We start from the raw sequence: 27,072 nt of genomic DNA on the forward strand, positions 1-27,072 counted from the left end.
AGGCCACATTTATAGTCTGGGACTTAATAATACACAAGCTAGGCAGATTCTCCCACAACCAACAAGCATTGCACAAGTAGCACTTAAATGTTCGTATTGAGAAGCATTTTACTGAGGAAAGTAAAGTATGAGGACAGTAAGAGAACAGCGTATCTGTTACCCTGTAACTAATGCAAGTTGTTCCAACAGCTGTGTGGACAGGGTGTATTGTTCTGCACAGGGCACCAGCTCAGAACCCGGCCCTTGGGTTTAAACAACTTGCATTTTAAATTGTCACAATAAAGGCCAGAAGAGATAAAGATTATTTACCTAACTTAATAAGACAATAGTAAGCTTTGGAGAGCAGAATTGTTCCATGAAATTTTCTCCCACTGTAACAAAAAGGAACATTTACCACTTTGGAGGATGGGTGTTACTTCCTTGCCTCCTGTTCTAACCATCACTACAATATTTGATTCTGAATAAAGGAGATGTGAAAAATAAGTTCTGAAGTTTCACATAATAAATGTTCTACAGGTAAAAGAGGTTGGGAGAATAATGCATAAGAATTAGAAAGAGGTGATTCTTTGGACAATTCTGTGGTAACCCATTGCTCAAAAACAATGACAGAAACAAAAATTTAGCAAGAGGAGGAATAAAAATACATACTCTAATACTGTAAATAATAAACAAGTAATTTAGAGACAATCAAATGACGACATCCTAGGATTTGTCTCTTAAAGAAGAGGTTACATTGGATTTATTTCTAAGGTATTTTTCAGACAGAGCACGTGATTCTAAGTATCACCTACTCATTATTAATTTAAACTTGAAAAAAGGGGAGCTTTTTCCTAAAAGTATCTTTCTAAACAGATATCAAATTTTTAAATCCAGTTACTATAGATTTTGCTTGCTCACAATTTTTTCATTCATTCTTCAGTGAGTGATGCCTACTTTTAATTTGTTAAAGAGAGTGAAAATACTCTATATTCAAGGAACTCAAGGAACTGCTTGAGGTTATTTTAAAAAAAAAAAATCAGGCACAATAATCATATACCAGATTATCAAAAGACCTTAGTTTTGACTGCCTTATCTTTCCTAGAACTCTTGAGCAACAAAAAATATCTAGATTTCAAAAAAACCCCATTGTTTTAGAATTCTCACCTAGGAATTACATGAGACAATTTCCACTCGTAGTCAATGACATCCAGAAGCCTTGAACTGACAGCAGCAGTGAAAACCAGCTTATTTTCATCTACTTTGGAGCTCACATTTTAGAAGCAAGATAACCACTACCTAAAGTAATAAACACGTATAATGCAAATAACAACTAAATGCTAATAGTGGTAAACAATAAATGAACTCTTTCCTTACACAACCCAATGTGCATTTCACCCACATGGCTACTAGAACTACTATCTGGTCTATGCAGTTGTCTTTTTTTCAAAATCCTAATTAAAAATAGAAGTTTCACATTGTTCAACTGCGAATCCCACTTTTGGTTTTAATTGTGTTTTCTTAAAATACAATTATCTCGGGTCAAGTCTAATAACAGTGTTTTGGTTTGTTTGCCAAACTAACAATCAAAGTTTTTATAGGAAAATGCTATATTACAGTTAAGTGGTATTTACAAATCCAGCCTTCAGTTAGAGTCTTTAATGGACTTCACAGAATAATTGTTAACACAAAGTAAGGAAAGGTAAAGGGCTGAGTCTCCCCTGAGATATTTAAGAAGTCACAACAACATTTCTTGCTGATGATTACATGCTTCTCTGCATGAAGTGATTTATGACAGCACATGGATCAGTGTGGCCACATTGTTTTGTCTATCCTAAAAGAATTCACATTACAGTAGGATCATCAGAGAAAAAGGAAATTAAGCCAGCAACTCACTCACCCAGGTAAGTGCTAATTTTCCAAAGAGAAACTCTTCGGAGTTTCCATAAGATCTTGGCAACCTTAGATGCAACTTGCACAGGAAAATTTTTTAGCAGTTGTATTTTATTGCTTTTGTAAACCGACCTATGAAAATTTGCAGCTCCCTTTCATCATGTCACTGAATCACTGATACAGCATTTTTAGCAGGAGTCCTGTAGAAGTCAAGCTCTTCAGACTCTGACTTCCTTCTCCAAGTGATTACATGGATTAAATGATGAAAGCAGTTTTTTGTCTAGTAACACAACAGATTGTACTGGAACTTTTAACTGCCACAAAGAAGCTGAAACTGTATTTTTTATTCCCTCTCTCAGACTCACTGGCAAGTAAACAGCTCGCCCATTAAAGCACCCTAAGCACTTTCATAGCCAATGTACAAGTGAAACAGCTATTTATTAGACTTGTTTTGTGTAGTATGTACAAACAAAATGCAGAGGGACAAACAGCCTTTGCATTGTACAAACACCAACAGAGCAAAAATAAAATGAAAACAAGGCATAAAACAAAGAAAGGATGTGTACAGTGGAAGAGGCACAAGCTATGCTTTTGTGCTAAAAATAGAACACAATGCTCCTCTTTGTGTAGACACTACTCACCAAAACCTAAATAAACCAGGGGTTAAGAATAGCAACATCACTGAAAACTCCTTTTGAAGTTTAAGTTCTTTATCTAGATTAACTTTCTCCTAATATTACCTTCTTCTGAAACAGAGTCCTCACCCAGCAAAAAAAATCCAACAGAAATGTGCTTAAGTAGGCATTTTAACAGAGAAATGATCAAATTTAGCCCTAGCTAGCTGTTAAAGAAAATTAAAGCCATTAAAGAAAAACGTGACACACTGAAGCTAAGAATGTTGACAACCAAACCTTCATGAATTTTGAAGCTTTAAATTTCAGCTCTTGCAAACTGCCAAACAACTTTCTACAATAATGTTTCCCAGCTATGAAACACAACATTGCCTCGGAATGTACAGCAATTAACAACACATAATCAAAATAAACAGTCAGCTCAGCTTGGGAGTTTTCTTGCCAGAACTGACATTCACTTAACCAAATAAAATATGCTGGTTTATGTATTCTGATATATATTAAAAACTATATTACTATACTAAATTAAACCTTGAATGGGCATGTGGCAAAAATAATGCCTGATCCAAAACCAGCCTGCTTTCATATTAGAGTTCTTTGTACTATGCATTTTAAGATGCTGCTACTGGAAATAAATAAATACAGGAGCTTCCCATCCGAATTTCACTTGAAAGACAAAGGCTATAAATGTATCAGATGTTCCTGATATAACTTGTAAATTATCAAAATCTTCTCAAGATAATAATGTCATAGAACCACAGGATACATTTGCATATGCAATACAGAAATGAACATGCTATGATTTTGGATGTTTTGCTGAACACATCTAGCTGTGAAGGACAAAAAAATGAATGTGCTGACTTAAAAGATAAAATGCAATAAAATATTTCTAATATTAATGTTATGTTAAGGACCTTTCATGCAAGAAAAACCTCAGAGTTAAAATTCAATTAATGTGAATTCCATTCCAACAGAGATAATTTTAACTTATTTCTCAGTGAATAAAATACTTCACTTTTACCTCCAAGAATATTTCATACATTTTTAGGTCTAATTAAAAAGTCTCTCTGATCATTTTAGTGGTGCTGCTGAGCAGCTTTTGCAGCTTGGACTGCTATCACCTGTATTTGGTAGCAAGAGTTATGAACACCATTCCATATGTGGTCAGTGAGTGCCTTAACTGACTGGCACTAACATTGTCTCTTCCTACTGAAAACCCCTTCCTTAATGCATTTAGGAATTATACTTTCCTGCCTCCTGGCCAAACCACAGTGGTCACTCGTAGTCAGTTTAGTTATTGATTACTACAATCAAGTCTTTCTACCCTAGTGTCACATCCCATTTATGAGCCCCATTTGTATAGAAATTCCTATCAACTCTATGACCTTGCACTTCACAGTATGAGAATTCCACCTCTTCCTGTTGCTCTATTTTCAAGGTTATTTAGCTTGCAGCATTTAACGTTTTGGTATCCTCAGTATTAGCAAATGTTAGATTTGTCAGTCTTGTATCCTTCATGCCTTCTTCTTTAACGAAAATACTGAAACAAGATTTACCAAAAAAACAGTCCCCGAGGAACTCCATTAGTAAACATTATTTTCCTTCTCAACACAAAGAACTGTAACCTCTCACGTGTCAAGCTGATCACACCCCAACTTTTCTTCTACTAATGCCCCCTTTTTTCTACCTAGTATCTAAGTAATGTTTTATTATATGGATTACTTTCAGACTAATAAACAGTCTGAAGTCATTAGGAAGAAATACCTGGCTTGAATATCACAATGAGGTTTTTTGTAAGCTTTTGTTTTATTGTACTCCATTATTCACCAATTTCTCTGTGTTCAGGTTTTTCCTTCTAAGTTTACATTGATAAGACTGCAGTTCACCCTGCCTCCACTTTTTTAAACACAGATACCATCCCAGGTATTTCATAGATGTTTATGAAATGCTGTCCTGTATGTGCCATGCTACTTAACCTTGTTTAGCAATTACTAGCTAATGCACACTAGAAAAATATGCCCTGCAGAGTCAAGAGCCTATGAATGTGCTTGCCTATGCAAGCACTAACGTTGTAAAGTCACAACACGGGTACTGTATTTTTAAAATACTTCTGCATTCTATAAGGGCCTTAGCAGTACAACAGTATTTCCTGAATCATTGTTATTTCTGAAATAGATGCACTCAGACACAAGTCTAGAACATCTCAAACTTTGAAAGAGATCACTTTTCTGACCCAAAATACACTGCTTAGATCCACCTGGAGTAGGCAACAATTATACATACCCAGAGTTTCAATTTTAGTTTAGTTTGTCTTATAAGCTGTGTTTCACTAGTAACTTCTTCAGAATTTAGATTCCATCTTATTGTGACTGTTGTTGTGAATTTCATTTCAGAGGTACTTGGATCACAGAATCAGCACACTAAATCAAAGAAAGATCAACAGAACTTCAAAACCAAATTTCGACTCTATAGAGATACAACTGAAGAAGGCTGCCAGATTTTTTTTAATCAATTGGAGACTCTTGACAAATGCAGTTTCAATGCCTCTCTTCCTCTGGTGATAATAGTCCATGGTTGGTCGGTATGAACTTACATTTTCTTTTTCATTCAAACTATATCTGATTGGATACACTTTCCTTCTTGTTCTGCTAGTGCCAAAAGTAACTTCAATAGAAAGGCTGTGATTAGAAAGATGTTGGAATTTCCTGGTAGCAATTGTGGCTAGATATAATACAAACTGGATATTCCCCACTGAGATTCTGAAGGAAGTTTACGAGCAATTCTTCATATGAGAGTCCCCTACCAAGGATTAGATTCAGCCCTGGTTAAAAGCCAGCAGAGTTTGAACAAGTACCTGAATTAGTGTGCTACACTTCTGGAGGACTCAATACCAGTTTCATTTCTGTGATATGTTCACAGCCAGATACCTACAGACTTCTTTAAAAGAAGTACACACCATCTCCACACATCTTTCTCTCAGGTGCACCTTTAAAGACTACTTCTCTATAAGCCCCTTGAGATGAAAATGAAGCCTTCACCACCAATGAATTGTCATTGAACTGATCCCAGCAAAACAGTAAAAAACACCTCTCAAAAGCATAGCAGGACCAATAGTTACTTTCGATCAGACTCTCAGTAGAAAAAGAAACAAAAGGCAGAACAAGACAATGTCATTTAAACAGATCCTTAATTCTCATAAAACCAATGATTTATGAGGTGGCAAAACAGACACTGCACATCTGCAAATATGCAAAGAAACTCTGAACATCACCTTTGATGCATATAACTCTTAATAAACAACAGCACAGCTGCCTTTGGATGAAGTATTTCCTTATCAGCCAAGACTCCCAAAGAAGTATTTGTTCAAATCTATACTCTGCTCAAAGACAAATCACAGAACTGAAGCTGCTGCAATTGCAGTTTATCATTCATACTAACTTAATTTGCAAAGGTGTTGGGCTCTTAGAGGAGTATGTAGGGAAACCCTGAACTCAGACTCCCACATTCTGTTAAAACAGTAGAAGAGATAAGGACGTTCTCTCAATTGAAGAAATACCTGCAACTAGAGCAACCATTAAATCTGATAATAATAATTCCGAAGTATTTTATCAAATCAGAAGTACTCTTTTATGCCAGTAAGGATCAGGTCCTTTGAACAAAGAATAATTGGAAAAAAAAAAAAATAAAAAAAAGCACAGCAGAAGAAAAACACCTGCTGGTCTGCAACCCTCTTACCTTCAAGTCTTCTAGCTTAAATTTAGAGGGACAGCTGCTCTTGAATACAATCAGAAATTTTCTGCACATTTCTATCTTTTTAATTAGTAATAGCAGTTATCTCAGGATGAGTGAAAACATTTAGGGACATCATTTCAAGAGTTCATATTACAGGACATAAGTTATTATACAATTCTTATACTGATTCTTAACTTTTTTTTTCCACCAAAACCTAAAGATTGTCAACCCTGAAGCATGCTGAAGCCCCTAAAATCTATTTATCAGCACTAAGCCCTCCCTGTTTTCATTATGTTTTTGTTTCCTTGAGCTTTTCACAATAAAGATTTTGCAGATACTTCCCCCTTAAAATTGTGGGTTTTTTTCCTTTTTCTTTGTTTTTTAATAAAACAGGTGGATGGAATATTAGAAAGTTGGATTTCAAAAATGGCAGCAGCTCTGAAGTCTCAGCATAAACAAATCAATGTGATCATTGCAGACTGGCTTATACTTGCTCACCAGCACTATCCCATTGCTGTACAGAATACACGCTACGTAGGACAGGAGATAGCAGACTTCCTGGAATGGCTGGAGGTAAGAGCCCTGGAGGTTCCAGGTTTCTCAGGAATAGACCTTTTAACCTACTCTTATGCTTTGACCACCTTTGTCAAGGTTAATTCTTTCTCACTGGTTAATTCTGTTCGCTTCAACCACTTAAGTTTCTCTAATACATTGCAAATTTTTTCTCCATAAACCTTTGTATGACTTTCAGCATAGAACTTTCATCATACAAGAGAAAAAAGCAAGTGATCTTATTTATGAAAATATTCTATATAGCTTTAGAATTGAGAATCTCTTGTTAATTCAGTTTTCTGATCAGCATGTGTACAGAGCTGACAGAGCCACACACATTGAAAGCAGGCACACACTATCATTAGCTCAGCAAAATGAGTTTGTTACCTATCCTTAACTTGCACTTTTAATGCCCAATTCAGGCCTGATGTTGTGTCTGATTTTTTTAAACTAATGCCTTGGAGATCCAGAATGTGAGGAAGACCTTTTAAGAGGACAGGCATGCTTCACAAAGCAGATGACATACAGGCAGTAGTAAGTACAGAGCCACGCTAGTGACTACTTATCAAAACTCTTCCTTCATAGGGAGCAGCAGCTATGGCTGGACTGAAAAGGCTGCAGATAAGTCTGTAAGGGATCTCTGGTCTCCAATACTTAAGAAAAGGCAGAAAGCAAACACTAGAATAAGAATTACTTATACAGATCAGGGATCCAACTCTTATTTCATCTCTCTAGGACTAATTTAAACAATTTAGTTTGGAATTAAATTATACAGAATGAACTTTTTAATGCATTAATTTGAATATGGCAAAGGATGAGGTGGAAAGGAAACACACTACACAGCTGAAAGATTTGTAACAAGCACCACTGAAGGGCTAAACTGCTTTCAGCAGGAGCAGCAGGGCTAGAAGTTGTCAGATACCATGCCCAGTTAGGGACAACAGGCACAAAAGCCAGTCACTATTTTTGTTGTGACATTACAAGAAACCTTAGCTCTTGGTCAAAAGTAGTTTAAGTTGCTGGAGCCCAAAACTGCATCATGAAGCTGTTTAATTACTGAATGAATCAAATGGTAAACTTTGTTCAGTTCCCAGGAGGGCACACCACATTGTCAACAAAAAAGAAAGTCTGTGATTTCTCCAGTGTCAGCAAACAAATGGAGGATTCAATACATGACTCCTTGCTCAAGTGCTGTAGGTAGCTTCTCTTGAACCACGGTTTGTTACAGGATTTAAATATACTATAAATTCTCACAGCATCCAACTGAGCATGTTCAAGCAGTTCTTTCTATTGAGAAATACCTCACCTGAGTTTAACAGCAAAAAACCCACTTCCATTCCAACTCCTGAAAGTATCTTTTCCTCTATAAATCTGTCCGCTTACAGGCATATTTGAAACATCACCTATGGGTGTAACAAAAACTGCAGTGCTGTGCAACATTTTAACAAAGAATTAAAAAAAAGCAAATCTTAGCACTCTTTGTCCAAGAGTTCATTCAGTGTGCTCAGGAACAAACTCAATAGCATCTCAGTGACACCTGCCAACAAAGTTGGCCAAATCTTGTGATTTCTAAGAGCTGCCTCTCTCAGTAGAAAGTTGCCAAACTTCACTCATCTTCACAAGAGACAGGCATCAAGACTGCAAAGCCACTGGCACAGGCAATATCCAATACCATAATGAAATTAACATAGGTTTGCCTTTCCTGCAAGAAAAATATCTTTTTCTTTACAAGTCAGAAAAACATTGAGCCTTTCAGCTCAGGTGACTGCTTAAGATCTAGATTGTACTGGTAGGGTAGAAAACAGGGACTGATACCAATTCTGCTTCAAGAGTTTTGTTTCAGATCACAGACACAGTATTTAAAAAATCAGTCCAAATAAATATCATTGCCTTACCACTTGGCATATCTGACAAATTCTTGATATTTTGGCTTCTAATTTGGCTTGTGCTAGTATCTCAGGCAAGAAAAGCCAAGCCTGTAAGTAGCAGTACCCAAATGTGTGGCATTTTCCTGCTGCATGGAAAGGAAGCAAGGAATAAGATTTAGCCAGTGAAGAAATTTAGTGCATTATAAATGCACTTTATTTGACCTCCATCATCAACATAAAAATTTATTGTGTTCATGGTATTCCTAGCTTCCTAGTAAATCCCTAGAATTTACTAAGCATTCCTAGTAAAGTATTTCAGCCTTTACTATTCACTTTTTCTGCATCTGAACCAAGCTGCTGCTATCTTCCAGGAGTCTGTTCAATTTTCCAGAAGCAATGCTCATCTCATTGGGTACAGCCTAGGAGCTCATGTTTCAGGATTTGCTGGAAGTTACATCAGTGGTACAAACAAGATTGGAAGAATTACAGGTAAAAGACTAACAACTTTAAGAAATGGAACATTCAACAGCTTTAAGATAAATAGGTATTTACATATCAATGTCATATTAAAATTTATCTTTTGAATAGCAATATTTGTCATAATTTAGAAGTTTCATTCCACTACTTAGAAATTAGATATAAAATATTTAATGAAAACACTTTTCAAAATTAAGTATCATAGTATTTCTAGCTTTGGTCTTTCTTACCTCAGTCCAAATTATGACACACAGAACACACAAGTGTGGGGACTACAAATCATAAACCAAAGATTCAAGCTGCATGTTGCTTCAATTTATCTTTTATCCATTCCCAGTAACACCTTAAACTAAATGCTAGCCACTAATTGATCTTTGTCCACTATCTTGACCCAAAGCCACTCAAATACAATTCACCAGTGTTTCAACTAAATCAGTTGTTAGCTATTAATTAAAAAAAAAGGAAATTGTCTAATTTTGCTTGACTTTTCAATCATGGTACATTGCTCATGCTGTGAACTGAAGTCAGCTCTCCTGTGGCAAAAATTACAGTCCTGAATTACATTTCACAGGATGTATATCATTGGACTATCCCAAAGAAATGCTTAAAGAAAACTGAAGGCAGTGTTAAACTATCCAGGCAGTCATTCTCCACAAATCAGTTCCCAACCAAGAAGAGCACTACAGAAAAATATATTTCAAACTATAACTCAGCAAGACTGTAAGCACAATATTATTTTCCTGAACAATGTAGTAATTTGCTTTGAAGACTTTCTAGGTTAGAAGTTTATTATAAACAACATCTAGCAGACATACAGTTCTTTTAAGCAACAAGTGAAGCTTTATAAAGTCTCAGATCCCAAATGTGGGCTAAAAGTCAACTTTGTTGTGGTGCTGGTGTCTTCAAAAGGGCCTCTGAAATTCATGACCTCTAGAGTATGAAAGAACAAAATTAAGTAAATATCCCTCAAGTGACAAAGCAGTAGCAAGCATGGTTTGTCTATAACAAACATACCTATCTCTGAGCCTGTGTCCTTGTCTGTGGAACAGTTACTGTTTATTCCAGCATCTGTGTTTACTTTACCTTTTGGTGTAACCACGTGCCTTTCCACGGGACAAGTGTTCCTAGCATTGTTTCTATCAGTGAAAGCCCTTTTAAAGTACCAGTGCCATCCGTTTTGAAATATTTACCACAGACTTTTCTCGTAACAGTAAAAGAACAGTACATCTGCACTGTGTTACAAATGGATTATTTGCATTCATTGCAGGTCTTGACCCTGCTGGTCCCTTGTTTGAAGGCATGTCACCAACTGACCGTTTGTCTCCAGATGATGCAAACTTCGTGGATGCAATTCATACCTTCACAAAACAGCACATGGGGCTCAGTGTTGGCATCAAGCAGCCTGTGGCTCATTTTGACTTTTATCCCAATGGAGGCACCTTCCAGCCTGGCTGTCACATCATACACGTGTATAACCACATTGCACAATATGGAATCACTGGTAAGAACCAAAGGCACACAAAGCAAAGCAGCTTTGCAGCTGCACTGACAGCATCTCTGGGAAAAGTTTACAGATCTCTGCAGTCTTACACAGTATCTAATGGAAATGCAAGGAAATTTCTTTTCTAGAAGCTGGTTATCTAATTTTTACATGTATTGAGTTCAAACTGTTCTTATTGAGTCCAGTAAGGAATTTGGCTGCCTAGCATGTCTGAAAATGAGGCCAAGAGCACCCTGCTGTCAAACACTTCTGAATAATTTCAAAGGTATTTGTTTTAGCAGTAGAGGAAATGAGACAACATTCTAATTAAGCCAGATTAATCTACTGTGCTATTAATTATTTCAAATCAAACATAACACAGGGCTTTACCATTTACCTCCTTATTTCACTTTTCCAAACTCCCTGTCCTTCAGCTGTGCAGATGACACTCGTTCTGGGACCTGATTCACATTGTTGCAGGTTAGGCTTTCTACAGACACTTGTTTCCCAGGTACCAATACACTAATGTATAGAGAAACTGATGCAATATACTGAAAAAATACAAGGTACTGACATATGGTGACAACCAAAATTGTTCACTGAAAAACCCCAAAAGAATACTGCTCTCCCAGCATACTGCACTGCAAAAATACTTCTGAGCTATTGTCACCTAAAAGTAGGCTGTACTTTTTAGTGGGTAATTCTTGACAAATCTGAAACCAAGCATGAGCTAAAAAGCTTACTGGTGAAGACATAAACAGTCCCTGTGACATATCATTACACAGAAGAAAATAACTTGTAATTTGATTACACTTAAGGAAGAAAAAGATGCATGTATTTAATAATTTCTTAATGTATTCAATACTTTTTGGTTCCTTTTTTCCCAGTAGCAGCTGCAAGTAAAATTCAATTCAGCATGAGAGCTGGTCACTCTGATAGGGACAAAATTTGACATAACCACATAAGCATCCAGAAGACAAGTGTTCAACCATTCAGAATGAGACTGCTGTCTAATGTGGCATGATCTGCATATAGACTGCATATAGCCTCTGATTATATTTCATATTGACCAAAAGAGGACAATAAAATCAAGATTCATATTTATAGTCTTAAACACTAAGGCTAGAAAAGTTGAAGCAGTAAATTGCTCAATTTTTTAATCATGTGCATTCAGCCAAACTATTTTTGGATGATCCTAAAAATAAAGTTGTTCTAATGTATGTTCTGAGGTTTTAGTACTAAAGGGAGTGAAGAAAACCTGTAACATATGTTAATAGTTGGTTACTGTACTCTGAAGTTGAAATGGTAGAGAGGAACAAGGGCATGCAAAATTTTGTTTCCATTTTTTCAGGCATCACTCAAACTGTGAAATGTGCCCACGAAAGGTCAGTTCATTTGTTCATTGACTCTCTGCTTCACAAGGATAAACAAATCACAGCATACTGGTGCAATGACATCAACACTTTCAACAAAGGATTGTGCCTCAGCTGTCGAAAGAACCGGTGCAACACACTGGGCTACAACATCAGGGAAGAAAAGCTCCCAAAAAGTAGACGACTCTTTCTGAAAACAAGAGCACAGATGCCTTTCAAAGGTTTGTGGCAATACTTGTTACAGTTTCCAGATTTATCATAAAGTGCTAGAGTGAATCTAAGCTTTATTATATTGTTTGCTCACTTATTAAAGCTTATAAAATCTATGGGAATAGTAAATTTGCTGAGGCAACTGAGAATCTTTGTAGACCGCCTTGGTGCCCTTTCATCAAGATCCTGAATCTTAATACTTCTCTGGGAAAAATCATGCTGCATGCTTGCCACAAGCTAACTCTGGATCTGAGGCCTCAGACATGCCCAGGGTCCTTCCTGCTCTACTGGATTTTCCAAGAGCTGACCTGTGAGAGTTTGTTGTAATATATGCAGGCATAGAGCCAAGCTGAAAAAGGAGCATAATTGCTCTGAGAAGCCTATAAAGCCTCCTGTTCCAAGTTTGGCCAAATTTTATCTGCAATTACTCGACCAGATGACATATAAATTATTACTTTTCAAACAATGCATAGACAACAGAGTAGCACGGACTTTTACAGGGCAGAATTGTAGCAATAAAATATAGTGACTGGTACTCTAGCTTCATCTCTATTAAATTACTTTAATCGAGGGCACACAGCCGTAATTTCCTGAACTCAGAGAGACCATCAATGTGCTTTATTGCATCCATTACCAGAGAGAGGGGAAGCAGTTGTGACAGGGAACGCAGCCTACCTGCCAGTCTCCATTACAGAATGGCCTGGGCCTGGCTGTGGGATGGCAGCGACTCAGCCTCCAGAGAGCCCATGAGGAGGAGACTGCTGCTGTCGAGCTGACATTCATCCCCCTGCCCGGGGGAAAGCTTAAGCAGGCTTTAAAGTGACAAAAACTCGAACAGCGCGGGACCCGCTCAGCCCCTGAGAGGCGGCAGCCCCGTCCCGCCTTTCTCTCTCCTCAGCTCTCAGGCGGGGCCCGGGCTCTGCCTGGCCCAGCGGGTCCCTCAGCGCCCTTCCCGCCACCAGCCCGGGCTGTCCCGTTCTGCCTGGCAGGCGGCAAGGGGTTCCCTGCCTCCTGCTGGAGCCGGTCAGCCCGCTGGGCCCCTGCTCAACACACTGGGGTTGGAGAAACATTTGGAATGTCGACGTTGTGCCCTTAGCAGGGGCATTCGAGGGCTTTCTGGTCCTGAAGAAAAAATGCTTAAAAATGCTGCTTGCATGACACATTTTGTTTCCTCATAGGGCCCGGTACCCAACTGCAGTATCACAGATTTAAAAAAATAATAATAAAAAAATTCATGTACTTTAAAAATAATTTTGAAAGTCTTCCACTACCACAGCTGTGAAGTGCAAGGTGATGACTCCAGAGCAGTCTACTCAACCCTGGCTAATACTCGGGGCAGCTGAATCTGCTGCATCTCCTCTAGCACTTTTAAAATGCCTCAGGAAGCTACTGAAATAGACTTTTAAATTCTAGAGGCTGCGTCCTCTTCCCGGTGTTAATTTGCTGCAGTACAGCCAGGTCACCATCAGATTCAGCAAATTTAATTGCTCTGAAGACACAGCATCCACAACCACCACACCTGGACACAGACACACCAGCCCTTCTTTTCCTGACAATGAGATAGTCTAAGCTTGTGGCAAAATACCCATGTCCTATTGGCTTTGATTTCCATTTTAAACACGTTGCATTTCTATGCTTGGAAATGGTTTTGCTTCAAAAAAACATCCTCCGTGCATACACATACATTTGTCCCAAACAATGGTTTCCTTTCACAAAAGCTCCAAAACAAGGCAGCAACTGTGGGAGGGTGAATACAAAGTCATCTTTGTAACACTCTTAAAAAAAATGTTTGAAGAATATGTGAGAGGCTGAAACAGAAGAAATTTGAGAAAAATCAGCATTACACTTCACAATCCTCTGTGTCTTCACAAAATCTAGCATTGCATTTTTCAAGTTAATGGCATTATGTTTTTGACTGTACCTTAATTCAGTTCAAACAAAAGTCATTACACAGAAGTTAACATTTACAATAAAACTGCGAGGCACCCTGAGTCAGAGGTTTTCATATGACTGTGTTCACATTTTTCCTCAAAGTGAGCATCATAACCACAGCAAAAGCCCATTCTCTGATGTAGTGAAGCCTGAAGTGGATGGGGAGAGGAAATGAAGAAATAACATATTTTTATTCAAAATCCTGTGCGCAATAATGTTTATTAGAACACCTTCTCTTGTGTAATTTGATCAGATTGCAAGGATAAACACAACACCTCTAATTCCTCCAAATACTGTGGTGCTTGTTAATAGAAGTTACTTGGGGTATTACCCCTTAACACTTAAATCTATCTATTTTGACAAGAAAGGTAGACCAAACAGAAAACTTTTGGATGTTCAAATCTAGCTAACAACATCTGTGTGCACATGGCCTCTAACTGTGTGTTAGGGTTTCTTTTCTATAATTTACCAAACGTCAAAATGCTTGTAATCAGTACACTGATGATTTCCTAGGCATTCTTTTTTCTGACGATATTCAGTTCAAAGACTTTCCTCAAGATTGTTCTTCTAGAAGCCCATCAAATCTCCAAGTATTAATGGCATCTTTCTTACAGTAATGTCCTTGAACAACATCTTATTGTTAACAGATGCATGTTAAACACAATGTATCATTATGCAGGCAAGGAAGGTTTCTGAGTCATCGAGATGTTTTGCAGGGCAATTTTCTAGATGATCAGGAACAAGACTGTCAACATTGCATAAGGTCTTCAGTCTGTATCACATCTCTTGGCCAGTCATAAGAATTTGTCTGCTGATTAGACAGAGAGCTTGCCAGAAATTGTAACAATTACAGTTCAGTAAAGCTGAAATATTTCCCATGGAAGAATGTTTTATCCTACAGAGGGAACTCAGCCCGGGTTACCTTTTCTCTCTATCCTTTAAATAAAGCAACAGAGCCCCAAACCCTAAGGGATTACACAACACACCAACAATCAGAAAACATGATGATGGTTTAATTGCAACAAATCTGGTTAGAAATAAAATGGAAATATCAATCACGTTTCTACTTTGAAACATGAAATTCTTCAACGGAGAAATCTATTGCTTCTTTGACCATTAATTTTGTCACTTTGCAAATTCTTCCTTTCTACAGTCTATCATTATCAGTTCAAGATCCACTTCATCAGTGAAATCCAAGACAAGCAGATATACCCATCTTTTACTATCTCTCTGACAGGCACAAAGGAAGATGCCAAAAACCTGCCCATCACAGTGTGAGTACTGATATTAGAAATCATTGTCCAAGGGAGAAAGAAGCTGCCAATTTTTAATAGCATACCATGTACATAATCATGCTGTGAGTGAAATGGTTTAGAACAGCTAAGAGAAGATGAACTGGAGATTGCCCTCTTTTCACCCATACCCCCTTCACCCATTCAAACTTCTACGATGTTCATACATTTTTGCAGAAAAGATCTCTATAAAAAAAACCTGGTAATCTTGGAAACTTCCCTGTGCATGTATGTTCAGTCCACCCCACGGCTAACACAGGGAGGTCTAACCAAATAAAACACAAACAAGTAAGCAGCTGTAATTAAGGTGAAGAATTTTCCATGTATCTCATGGTGGACTCTATCTGTAGTAACAAAAGCAAAGGTGACAGCATGGGCCAGCCTTTGCTCTAGCAAACAGAAGACATAACAGAAGCTTCTCCCACTTCTTTTCAAACATGTTGACATATTTTGCCACTTCATGCACCTAAAGAAGAGCATCCTAGAGACAGTAACATTCATCTCTGGAGAAGGAGGAGGAAACTGTTCTTTCCTTGGTTTTAAAGAGCAAAGAAACTTTTTCTTTTTTTTTTCTTCTTTTTTTTTTTCACTTTAATTCTTAATAATTAAGGCAGCATTATTTTGGGTTTGTTTTCTGCAGACTCGAAGGTATTAATGGGAATAAAACCTACTCTTTTCTCATCACCCTGGACATTGACATTGGTGAGCTAATAATGGTCAAGATCAAATGGGACGGAACTGCAGTTTGGCAGAACATCTGGGACACAGTTCAAACCATAATACCATGGACAAAGGGCACCCGTCGAACAGGACTTATAGTGAAGACAGTAAGAGTGAAAGCAGGGGAAACACAGCAAAAGTAAGTGTAAAGAAAACACTGGTTTTCTGTAATATGCCACAGATGTTTGGTACACAGGTTATCCTACTTCAAATATAAGCATCTGAGTCTCAGCACTCACAGCATTTTACATTTCTTCATGTACAATTTCCAGCTTTCCCCACCCCCTCCCTCAGATCAGACTGCATGATTTTTAAGTGACGTGGGGACTTTCTTTGTTCTGAAGTCAGAAATGAATAGTGGGAAACGTTCTCTCAACACTGCTGCTAATCTGAGTTTAAGACAACTTTTTTAATACTTGGGAACAGAAAAGTTAGCACACAAATCCAAGGAAGAATTTTAACAAGTTCTGTAGTGCAACTTTTCTACACAATTAACACCAATAACTGATAGTGATTTCTTACTTTTTTACTCTTTTTCAAATGCAATTATCTCACTCCATAAAGACCATATGAAATTTCAAAGAAACAAAGGTACCATGCATGATAAACACTGACTCCAACATTAGATCTATTAAAAATTCCAATTTCCTACTCACAAAAAATGTGAAATTCTTGCTCTTTGACTTGCAATACATAGAGAGATCAGCATTAGCATGCTTGAAACTCATCAGAAAGATCACATGTAGCACTACATGATCACCTGATTCTTCATTGAAGTCAAGAGTTTTATAAAATTCCCTTATTTTTGTCTGACTGATTCAAGACGCAGTCCAGTGTCTGACATCTGATGATTATTTATTATGCTATGCAAGCTCTGTAAGAGGTTCCCGGTGAGACAAACACTGGCAGCAAAGTTTCAACTACAAACATTTTGAAAATTTTTGGAGAGGGTAAACAGAACGTGAGCAGTCCTACAAAACAAAGACACTCTATACTTCTACACACAATCATTGGCATCTGACAGTAACTTTTGCACTCTGGTTGTGCTTTTTTCTATAGTATGAATTCAGTTATGTGAATTTTGTCAACTCTGAGAACAGTTTCCTGGAGGAAAAAAAAACGGAATGCAAACTGAAATCTGTGGGTTTGGGTTTGATTATTTGTTTAGTTGGGATTTTGGGGGGGAGAGTGGGTGTTATTTTTCAATTTTTTCCCTGATGATTGCTATGAAACTGACTCAGGAAGTTGGAATGGCCTTGTTCTCTACATTCAGCAATGCTAATAAAAATTTTGAAAGTCTATTCAAATGAAGTGTCAGCTAGAAGATGGAATAACAAAACTTTAATGATTCCCACCTGCTTTAATCCTTTGAGAAATTTTAACTTCACAGTTTTATTAAGGTTAATGAGAAAAGCATGTCTTACCTTGTAATTGTGGTTCAGTTTTAGAAAGTGATTTTTCCTTCCTATGGTTTGTTTCTTACCAGCACCAGTTACAACAACTTCAGACATTCTATGGAACAACACTACTGGCAAAGCTGCATTTCCTTGATACTGACACAAAAGACAAATTAGACAATTAAAAGAAACATTTTCATTAGACAATTCGTGTCAGCTGGAGGGCAAACACAGAAAACATTTTTGTAGTATATGTAGTTGCTGATCTTGTTGTCATCCTCTGTAACTGATTTTAGCAACCTCACCACTAAATACTAGTAGTCCAGCTAAGTACTAGCAGGCCAAATAGTGCACTCCTCACAGTAATAGTAAGAGTTGAAGCAATAGAAATGGCCACTGAGAACACAAAACCCACCTCACTGTTATGGTGTGCTACAGGGAACAGCATGCAGGCTATGGGACCAGAATGAGACAAGGCAAAACTCACACACACTACACAGGAGTCACCTTCTCCTTTACTCTGTACTTACTACCTGACAGACATCTCTTTCCTCACAAGCCTATAAAACCAGCTATCTTCCTGTAAAAGACATGCGAGTCAGATTAGTGTATTTAGAGAGCACACTTTTATACAGATAGTACCCCTAAAAAGGAACTTTCTGCTTACATGTTGTGTTTTCTTTCTAGACTGACATTTTGCTCTCAAAGCATTGACAACCTTCACCTTCATCCAGCACAAGAGAAAACGTTTGTGAGGTGTGAAGATCAGTTTCAGAAACAAAACAGAAAATAAGCAAGAACACAAGATATCTCCTGACCGGGATACATCAAGAATACTAAACATCTATTAAAATGTTTTAAAAATACATCTCCATGCATACATTCATACCCTGATTTCAGATAGTGAAGAAACTACATGAGAATAATTTAGATTTTTCTGATGCAACAGTAAACTGAAATATGTGCTTTGTTCATCTATGACCTACTCCCAAAGTGATCAGTGAGCAATTCCAATGGCACCTCTCCATTTTAATTTGTTTGGTTTTAAAAAACACCAGCTCACTATAAGTGAAAATACCACTATGTGAAAGAATCAGTGCCACGAGCCTTTGAAAAATTTCATTTTGTTCTATTCAAGGGAAAAAGAGGAGCCACACTTCCCATTAAATATTTTGAAACACAAATAGTGACTACAATCAGGAGTTAAACCTTTCCTAAATTATTTCTTAATGAAGAGGAAGTTAAATAATTCGTAGAAGAAAATATTCCAAAATAGATAACATTGTCTCATTAAGTTTTTTACTTCATAATGTTCAAAACCCCCAAACCACCTCAACATACAGAACACTTGAGCTATCCATTAGAACCCCTTGACAAGCCAAATAACGATGTCACCTAAAAATGTTTCAATAAACTTTGTCCTAGAAGAAAATGCTTTGCTGTTTAACTATTATAATTAAAATACTGATTTAAATTACTAGTAATTTCTTTCAATGATGCATAGCATACTACATGCTAAGTTCAGTTCACTTCTGCATTAAAATCACATTTATTTGTTCATATAAGGCCTGAGATTTTTAAAGCACTGTATAACAGATTTTAGCACAATTTGAAACCAAATGACTCTCAAACAACTGTAGTGCATATAAAGAAGCTTTAGAAATTCAAACATGCAACTCCCTTGCTTCCTATGTCAGAATATAAGCTACATAAAGAAACATTGTGTCCCATTATTTCTGTTTTAAAGGTAGTGCATACAGGAAGAGAAATCAATATGTATGTCAGAGCATTTGATTTGTCACTTTGCAATGCTAACCACAAAAGCCATTAAAATTATGTTTCTAAAACTTGAATTCGGAATTTAATGTGTTTTAAATGTTTTCTAACTGGAAAAAAAATGTCCAAGATAATACTAAGATCTGAACCAAAGCATATTTTCCTTAGCAAGATAGTACATAGAACTTTAAATGAAAATATATGTTACCTGCAGTAGTGAGATTCATTTCAAAAGCATGACAAGCAAGTCGAACAGAACTAGAGATTCTGTAAGCAATAAACAGTGATCAGAGGTTAAATGTTGGAATCTTTGCTGACCTTTCAGAATATTCATTTCTAACTTTTAAAAGCTGTTTTCAGTAACTACCATTCCTTTAAACAAACAGGAATATTCGATAAGGAAACAAAGTCTGACTAACTATGATGGGGACTGAAGTATACTTACTTTTCAAGTGAGAATAGTTGTCTTTCCTGAGATGAACATTTCAGAAGCTGATCTGTTATTTAAAATGGCCACTTGGAGTAGCATTATTATTAGAAGAAATGTTTGTACATTGAGATACAAAGTACACATAAAAGAATCTTTAGATTTTTACTTAAAACCAGAGTTTGTGCTTAAGGAGATTTTTGTTCAATAAAGAAAAATGATTTTTTCAAACACAAAAAGTATTTCCACTGAGATACTACTGAAATCACACCTATGATTTCAAGTGCCTATAACGATGCTCACTGGATTTATTCCTGCCTAGCTCCAAATAGCTGAATTGAGACCTTTAAAGCCATGAGGCATCAAGAACCCCCTCCTGTCAGAGCAGGCACAGCTTAGAATGCTGCACTGACTGCTGCCCTTTAAAGCACCTCTCTGTAATAATGAACCTCCAATATTCAGAAGTAAAAACCTCTTCCTTCCTTTTGTGTGTTTTTCCTCCAAGAAACATTGGGACAGTAATTAAAAGGTAAACCTTATACCATGCAGATTACATGTCAATAATAAAGTGTCATGACTTAGAAGCATTTGCCCTTCTCAAATCGACACCATTCTGACTCTACATGTATCTGCACCAGAGGGGAATGCGTACATTCAATGCCTTAAAACATCAGGAAATAGAAGATTAATAAATGAAGAGCTACAGCTAAGGATTATTAGGTCAAATATTAGTTTAAAAAATTACAGCTATTTATGTAGCACTTCTCCCCTGAACACCTTTTAAAATTTGCATTTTAGATGCTTAGGCATTATTTCTACCCCTCTGGTTTGCATTCCTTAGGTAGATATTTAAACTCAACCACCACCAAATCTACTGGGTGCCTGTGGTGCTGATTTGAAGAAGGACTGTGCTCTAACTGATCCCTTTTTAATACTGTTTGCCCTGAGAGGGCTGTTTCACTACAAGTGGAAGCACTTCCATTAAAAGCAAAAAAAAGAAAAAGAAAAAAAAGTGTCATGGGAAAAAAAAAAATACAAAAGAAAAAAAATGTACTGCAAGGAAGGAACTTTGATTGTGCTCTGATTACCTCAAAGCATATGCTGCTCAGTTAGGGAAACAGCTGGCTAAGAAGGCCTTTCTCAGCAAACAGCCCTAAGAACACAAGAACTGGCAGGACCTGGCTTTTTAAACCAGTCTTATCACTTAACTATGCAGCACACGTGAAAACCAACATGAATTTAGCAACTTTAAAACACCTTGCAAAAAGCAGATATGCTGAAGGTCTGATCCATCAGCTGTACATTCAAAAATGCATTTATATCAGAAGGTATCATTCAGTAATCTATGGTGCCATGCTTGAATATCCCACCAATAGTGACTAGTTTCCATTTTGAATATAAAAAAGAGAAAAAGCTTTATTCCTGTCATCATACAAGAAATTTAAAGGTAATTTCAGGGCCTTCCCTTAAAGAGGTTACACCAAAACATTTACATTTAACTGTTAGAATTGGGAGGTGCACTTTGAAAGCATAAAGATAGCAGAACTCCATTTTGGCATGACAGCCCCTTCCAGCAAAAGGCAAAAATTAAGTAGAATCTGTGTATTCCTCTTTGCTTTCAGGGTTCAAAAAGTAAATGGATCTTCAGAAGATGATTTCATCAAGTCTATTTATTAATGCATTTCAAGTTTCAAAAAACCTTACATATCTTTGCACAATACTTTATTTTTTGCATTTTAGTAAAAATTTCCAAAGTGAACAAAAAAGATACTGTATAAAACACAGTGGACATGAAATTGACAGTAGTATTCCGTATCATTGTCTTGAACTTGCTTTCAGTTTTACCACATCTTGACTTGCAGTGGTGAGTTCAGTGCAGATTTCTGTTTTCAGAAAACATTTAACTTAGACTCAAAATAAAATAAGGCAGCATTTGTCTGCCAAAATCCTACCACAGGATAACATTACAGGCAAAAAATTTACATGTTCCAAAGTCTACCACACTCAAGAAGTTACTAAGAACTCTTGCTGAATAAAAGTCACCATTTTAGAAAGGCAAACCCACTTCCAACCTTTGCACAGTCTTAAAACAAATGTATTTAAAATGACTTAAAAGCAACTACATACACTTCTAACTAGTTAAGATCCTTTAGAATTATTTATATAGTCTATTGGAGTTGGGGTTTCATGTACAAAATTTGTCTCTAAACCATGTACAAAAAGCTGTATTTTGAAAAAGATACCACATACTGTACAAGTTTACAAGGAAGAGATCCCATTATATTCTGTAACATTTTTGGCCTTGCTGGCTTGCGTCACATTATGAGAATGATTGTGTAAACCTTATACTCTTAAAAAAACAAACAAACAAAAACAAATACAAAGGAAGCCTGTCCAACCCTTAGTAAATTTTCTCCTAAGCAAAGCCAGGAAAATTATAGCCATTTGCATCTCTAATTAGCTCGGTGCTTTTGGAAAACAAGAAATAAATACATCACAAGCTTAAACATTTTGTAATGCCCCCTTTCATCTCCTGCATAGCAGTAAGCACCTTTTGTTTCCTCTTTCAAAAATGCCAATTATTTACATTCATAATAAAAACTTTGGAATGGGACATTGTGCTGTTGAACTTCACTACTGTTATAAAATGTGGGAAAATTGGTAGTCCTAACTACAATTTTAACTCTGCCACAGTAGCTGGGCAAATCACTTTAGTGGTTATCATTGAACAGTATCTTGTTGAAAGGTTATCAAAATATTTCATAAATTAAAAAGAATTAAAAAAACCTACAGCTTTTTTCTTTCCACATCCCTCAGAACACAAGCTTAATTATCATACTGTAAGAATATATGAACAGCCCAAATAAACTGGTTGCAATTTTAAAAACAAGTTGAACAACAGGCAGAATTTTCTAATAAAGCATGGAAATATTTCATCTAACTATTCATTATTTAACTGAATAATCAGACAAATTAAAAATATTAATGCTGAGCCACAGGAAATCAGACACATATAAAACATTTTTGAAACATTCTGGCATTTGCAAAGTTTGCAGAACACTTGTTTTATCTCTAAAAGACCATTCAATCTTGTATGCTATGTCTTAGCAGCTGCTGGATAAAGATGAAATGAGTGCTTGAAGCAACTTTGATTATGACAAAAAAAGTTTGATTTGATTCAAAACTGCTGTGTAAAGCATCACAGGATCCTTGACCATTACACACCATCATCCTCTGTTATCCTGAGTATGTCAATTAAACAGTAATTTCTTCATTAATAGCGGAAAAGTTTTATAATACAAAGAAACATCCATATTGCAATTCTCTTGTTTACAATTGCACACAAGTACGGGTGTACGATAGAAATACATGTCTGCATATAACAATGTATATACATTGACAAGTAATGTCTCCAATGCTGAGGTGGTCTAGCTTCCTAGCCTTAGCTGGCAGTTGAAAAATAGAAATTTTTTTTCAATTCTTGAGTAAAAGCTTTACTACAGCCATATTTGCCTGCGAGTGAAGAAAATGCAGCAATGAAGAGCACAGAAGGGGAAAGAATCCTGGTACTCTAGGATTTTGTGCCACTAAATTAAAAATACGCAAGAAAAAAAAAATCTTTTCTTCTTTTTGAGTTGGCAGATTTGCTCACTAAAAATTAACCATTTCCACTTGTTTTGAGGGCATTTCATTCTTTTTTATTTTCCTCTTCAAATTTTGAGTTAGACTGGGGACAATGACTTTTTAGGTTTTCTTTGGAGTGAGTTTTCCCATTGTAGGCACTAGGAAGAACCAAGGCAAAAAGCTGAAGTCAACGTCTCATATGTCCCATCTGATAACTCTCTCGGGGCCTTTGCCGCTGTGGTGGCTGAGCAGTTTGTGGTGGTCTCCTCCTTTTTAAAGTGCCTATTTCAAAGAAAGATACATATTAATAAAAATAATTTTTAAAGAAAGAAATTATTTCCAGAAAAACTGCCCTCATCATGCAAATTAAATACAACTGTGTTTTAGAAAGGCTTCAGATTGTGACCTGCAAGGTTTTAAATGGATTATGAAGTGCACGGAGTATTTACAGAATACATTTTATTAAGTCAGCTGTAATTCCTTAACGAGCTGATTCTTACCAAATGTAGCATGGAATAGGAAACAAAAGGAACCCTGCTTTAGAAGAAGTTCTTCAAAGCTTCCTTTTGATACGCATATTATGTTACAGGAAAATAAAGACAAGAGTTGCATTTTGATGAATTGTTTCATAGGCATGAACCCCATTTGTAGTTAAAACTGCAGGTTGCAACATCTGAAATTTAATTACCCAGTGTACTCACCTGGAAGTGGTTTATGAGGAGGCAACTTTGGATTACTGCTTGGAGTATGAACACTGCATATCTTAATGAAACCAGCCATTAACATGATCAAGGCAATTCCCATAAGCAACACTGCCCACCAATAAGCCTAAAAACATAAAAATTATTTTTAGGGGCTCACACACAAGCACAAGAATCAGGGGTCACTGACTATGGCTTTTTTTTACCTTTTAAAGGTCATCAAAAAGCTGTTCTGAAACACCACTTAGAAGACAAAAACATTTAAAAAAAAACCACAACAACCCCAAAGTTCCTACACAAAAGAACCTCAAACACCTCATGTTGACTGTTTCATAGGAGATACACTACATCAGAGCTGTATAAGCCTAACACTATAAGCAGCTTACACAAAAGTGCCTGTGCAGCTCTTCAATGGTGTTTCATTGTACCTGTCCTCCCAGTCTATTAAGATAAAGCATCAACTAGTGCAATAAAAATAAGAAATGCCAGAGATCAATATTTTGTTCCTTAAAAGAAACTGAAGCATTCAAATATGAAGTCTTAAAATGGAAAAACTCACTAAATTAAAAATGTTAACATTAACAACAAAACAGACAGTAGAGTGAGTAAAGGTGTATTTATAATTTGTTTTGATTCCCTTCAATCTAGCAAACCTCTTTTGCTACACTCAAGATGCTTGTAGAAAAACCAGCAAAACAAGGACTGACAAGACTCTGAAGAATGCTGCTGTGTATATACAGCAACACCAACTGTGAACGCTGTTAACAAGAAAATTTTATTAGATGAGAAAGATAACAGAATACTTACCACAATCCATTCTGCAATATTTTCATATAGCTCTGGATTAAAAATTGCTTTCTTTAACCTAGCTAGAGGGCCATCAGCATCTACCAGCCGACACCTCATGAACACATCACAGTAGCCTTTGAAATCATTACAAGGAGATCCAGGTTGCAAAGTAACAGTTGTACGATTGAAGTGTTTCTCCCATTGGATAGAGCCTGTACTTGCACAAGTAGATGGGTCCACTGAAAAGGTAAAACAAACTGGATTAATCAAACAGTTATTGTATTAAAACATATATGCATGAACACCTTGGCGTTCAGTTGCTCAAAATGCTTTTGAACATTTAAGTTTCTATTAATCTGTAAAAACAGAAAATATATTGTTTTCTAGAAAATACAAAGCAGCATTTATCTGAAATTAAGTATGAGCAAAATAGCAGTATGCTCTCAGGTTAACAACCAAAATATAAACACTGTGAGAAGATTCCTCAGACACCTCAGCTATACTTAAGTTTCCAGTTCAGACAAATCTTACTTTTCCTCATGCAGCAGACGTGACACAATTCTCTGTCATCCTTGCCATCTGAACTAGCACATGTGCACTCCTCCAAGCTATGCTTCTCACAGATAGAACCAGCACATTGCTGTTTAAGACAAAAGCATGAGAATAGAAAAATCAATTTCACTTTTAAGAACACTGAAATTAGCAAGTATATTAATTTGTAACAGCTGAAAGCATAATTTTATGTCTAAAGAAGTTTATCAATAAAAATAATAGCCTGAATTACTTCTGAAGTTTATAAAATAATAAAAATTATTTGTAAATCCATTGTATTGTTTAGGCTTGTTTGAAATTTTTTTTTAGAGATGATTCATGCTATTTTATTTTTTAACCCTATCTTCTTTTAGGGCCTCAGAGTACCCCACAAAACACTCACGGTACTGCAATTCACACTGAAAAAGGATAACTGAAAACCATGGTGAGGAAAATAAATCACTAGCATGTCTTCAGAAATATTTTCTCTCAGAAAATAACAATAAAAATAAACGGCAGGATAGATTTAGTATTTAATTCCACTACAGAAGGACTCTTCAAATAACAGCATAACTCCGTGTATATGTAATCTTGCTTCAAAACCAAGTAACTAGACAGAGACAATTCCTCTTTCTTTAAGATGGCTCTGTATTAGTTGAAGAACTATTAGAAGCAATATAATTTGATTGAAAACCTGGACTGTGAAAAAAAGACTTAGCAACACAAGCTAGAGCTTTATGAAGTGATGACTTTTGCTTCTTTCTGCTTCCAAGTGAACACAGACCAATTAATAAGAGACTTCCCATAGATATTTCATAGCAACTGCATTGGACTCTAACACAGGCAACTTGTGGCAGTTCACAGTAATTCTATGTGCTTGAACATCTGTGTTACATTCACATGGGGGAGGAGCTGTATATTTTCATTAAAGCAAATTGAACGGGTATTTGTAGCAGATCTAATTTTCTAAGGCAACAAAATTACTTGACCAAGACTAAAGAAAAATTAAAAGATGGAACTCAGAAGTAAAACACTAATATCCTCGATTTTTACAAAAAAACTTTAAACAGAACTCTCTCAAATAATAAAGCCAGCTTGGTATTTGTTACCTGCTTCCTAACATACAGTTACCTTCACAGTTATTTTGGTTGAAACCAATAGATCAAACACTTTTATTGAAAGAGAAATTAATTTTACACTCTTCTAAGTGTGGAAAAATTATCACTTCATAATACAGTGCCTTGCAAAAAAGACCTGCAATTGCATATAGCTATAAAAAACATACCCCTTTTATGCAAACTTGTGTGTTCCTGTTGCACTCTGTGAAGTTCTTTTTAGGCTCAGATGCTGGACAGAGAGCACTGAAACCATTGCACATTCCTTCTTCTGCACAGTCAGAATCATTTCGACACTTATCAGTCTCCAGTTTGAAACTGCACTGGGCAGTACAGCAGGGGCCTTGACTTGGGCTAGAAATAAAGAGAAAACATGGATGAAAAGTAAGAACAGTTCCACAAAACCTATTACTCCTGAAACCTACTGAAACACTCATCATATTTCTGATTTGTGCCAAGTAAAATGTGAACTGAAAATAATTTTTTCTGTCCCTTAAGGTGACAAAAGGCTACACCCTCATTATAGATTCCTTGGGCATTTTAATAACCAACTAGACTATCTGCATTATATTAGA

At 36.5% G+C, this 27,072-nt stretch overlaps 2 protein-coding genes across 6 annotated transcripts in view; one reads left to right on the forward strand and one right to left on the reverse strand.

Annotated features, from left to right (window-relative positions):
- Window positions 1-19,387, forward strand: part of LIPC (lipase C, hepatic type) — a 47,716-nt gene extending 28,329 nt beyond the window's left edge. The window contains exons 1-10 of one of the 3 annotated variants that reach the window (XM_030456952.1): window positions 112-125; window positions 723-727; window positions 4,897-5,078; window positions 6,627-6,806; window positions 9,025-9,142; window positions 10,398-10,631; window positions 11,962-12,204; window positions 15,279-15,399; window positions 16,058-16,276; window positions 18,222-19,387. In XM_030456952.1, the coding sequence (XP_030312812.1) occupies window positions 5,031-5,078; window positions 6,627-6,806; window positions 9,025-9,142; window positions 10,398-10,631; window positions 11,962-12,204; window positions 15,279-15,399; window positions 16,058-16,276; window positions 18,222-18,327 (1,269 nt within the window). In that variant the 5' untranslated portion in view covers window positions 112-125; window positions 723-727; window positions 4,897-5,030 and the 3' untranslated portion in view covers window positions 18,328-19,387. Of the gene's footprint in view, window positions 1-111; window positions 126-722; window positions 728-4,894; window positions 5,083-6,626; window positions 6,807-9,024; window positions 9,143-10,397; window positions 10,632-11,961; window positions 12,205-15,278; window positions 15,400-16,057; window positions 16,277-18,221 lie in introns of those variants that run through there. The other 2 variants (XM_030456951.1, XM_030456953.1) reach the window with 2 other exon arrangements.
- Window positions 19,388-21,392: 2,005 nt separating this feature from the next.
- ADAM10 (ADAM metallopeptidase domain 10) overlaps window positions 21,393-27,072 on the reverse strand; it is a 45,553-nt gene continuing 39,873 nt past the window's right edge. For 2 of the 3 annotated variants that reach the window (XM_030456947.1, XM_030456949.1), the window contains 5 exons: window positions 26,668-26,851; window positions 25,383-25,491; window positions 24,870-25,090; window positions 24,063-24,189; window positions 21,393-23,643 (listed from right to left, as the gene is read on the reverse strand). In XM_030456947.1, coding sequence (XP_030312807.1) covers window positions 23,549-23,643; window positions 24,063-24,189; window positions 24,870-25,090; window positions 25,383-25,491; window positions 26,668-26,851 — 736 coding nt within the window. In that variant the 3' untranslated portion in view covers window positions 21,393-23,548. The remainder of the gene's footprint in view (window positions 23,644-24,062; window positions 24,190-24,869; window positions 25,091-25,382; window positions 25,492-26,667; window positions 26,852-27,072) is intronic. The other variant, XM_030456950.1, reaches the window with a different exon arrangement.

Source organism: Calypte anna, chromosome 10 (genome assembly GCF_003957555.1).
Source record: "Calypte anna isolate BGI_N300 chromosome 10, bCalAnn1_v1.p, whole genome shotgun sequence".
NCBI lineage: Eukaryota > Metazoa > Chordata > Aves > Apodiformes > Trochilidae > Calypte > Calypte anna.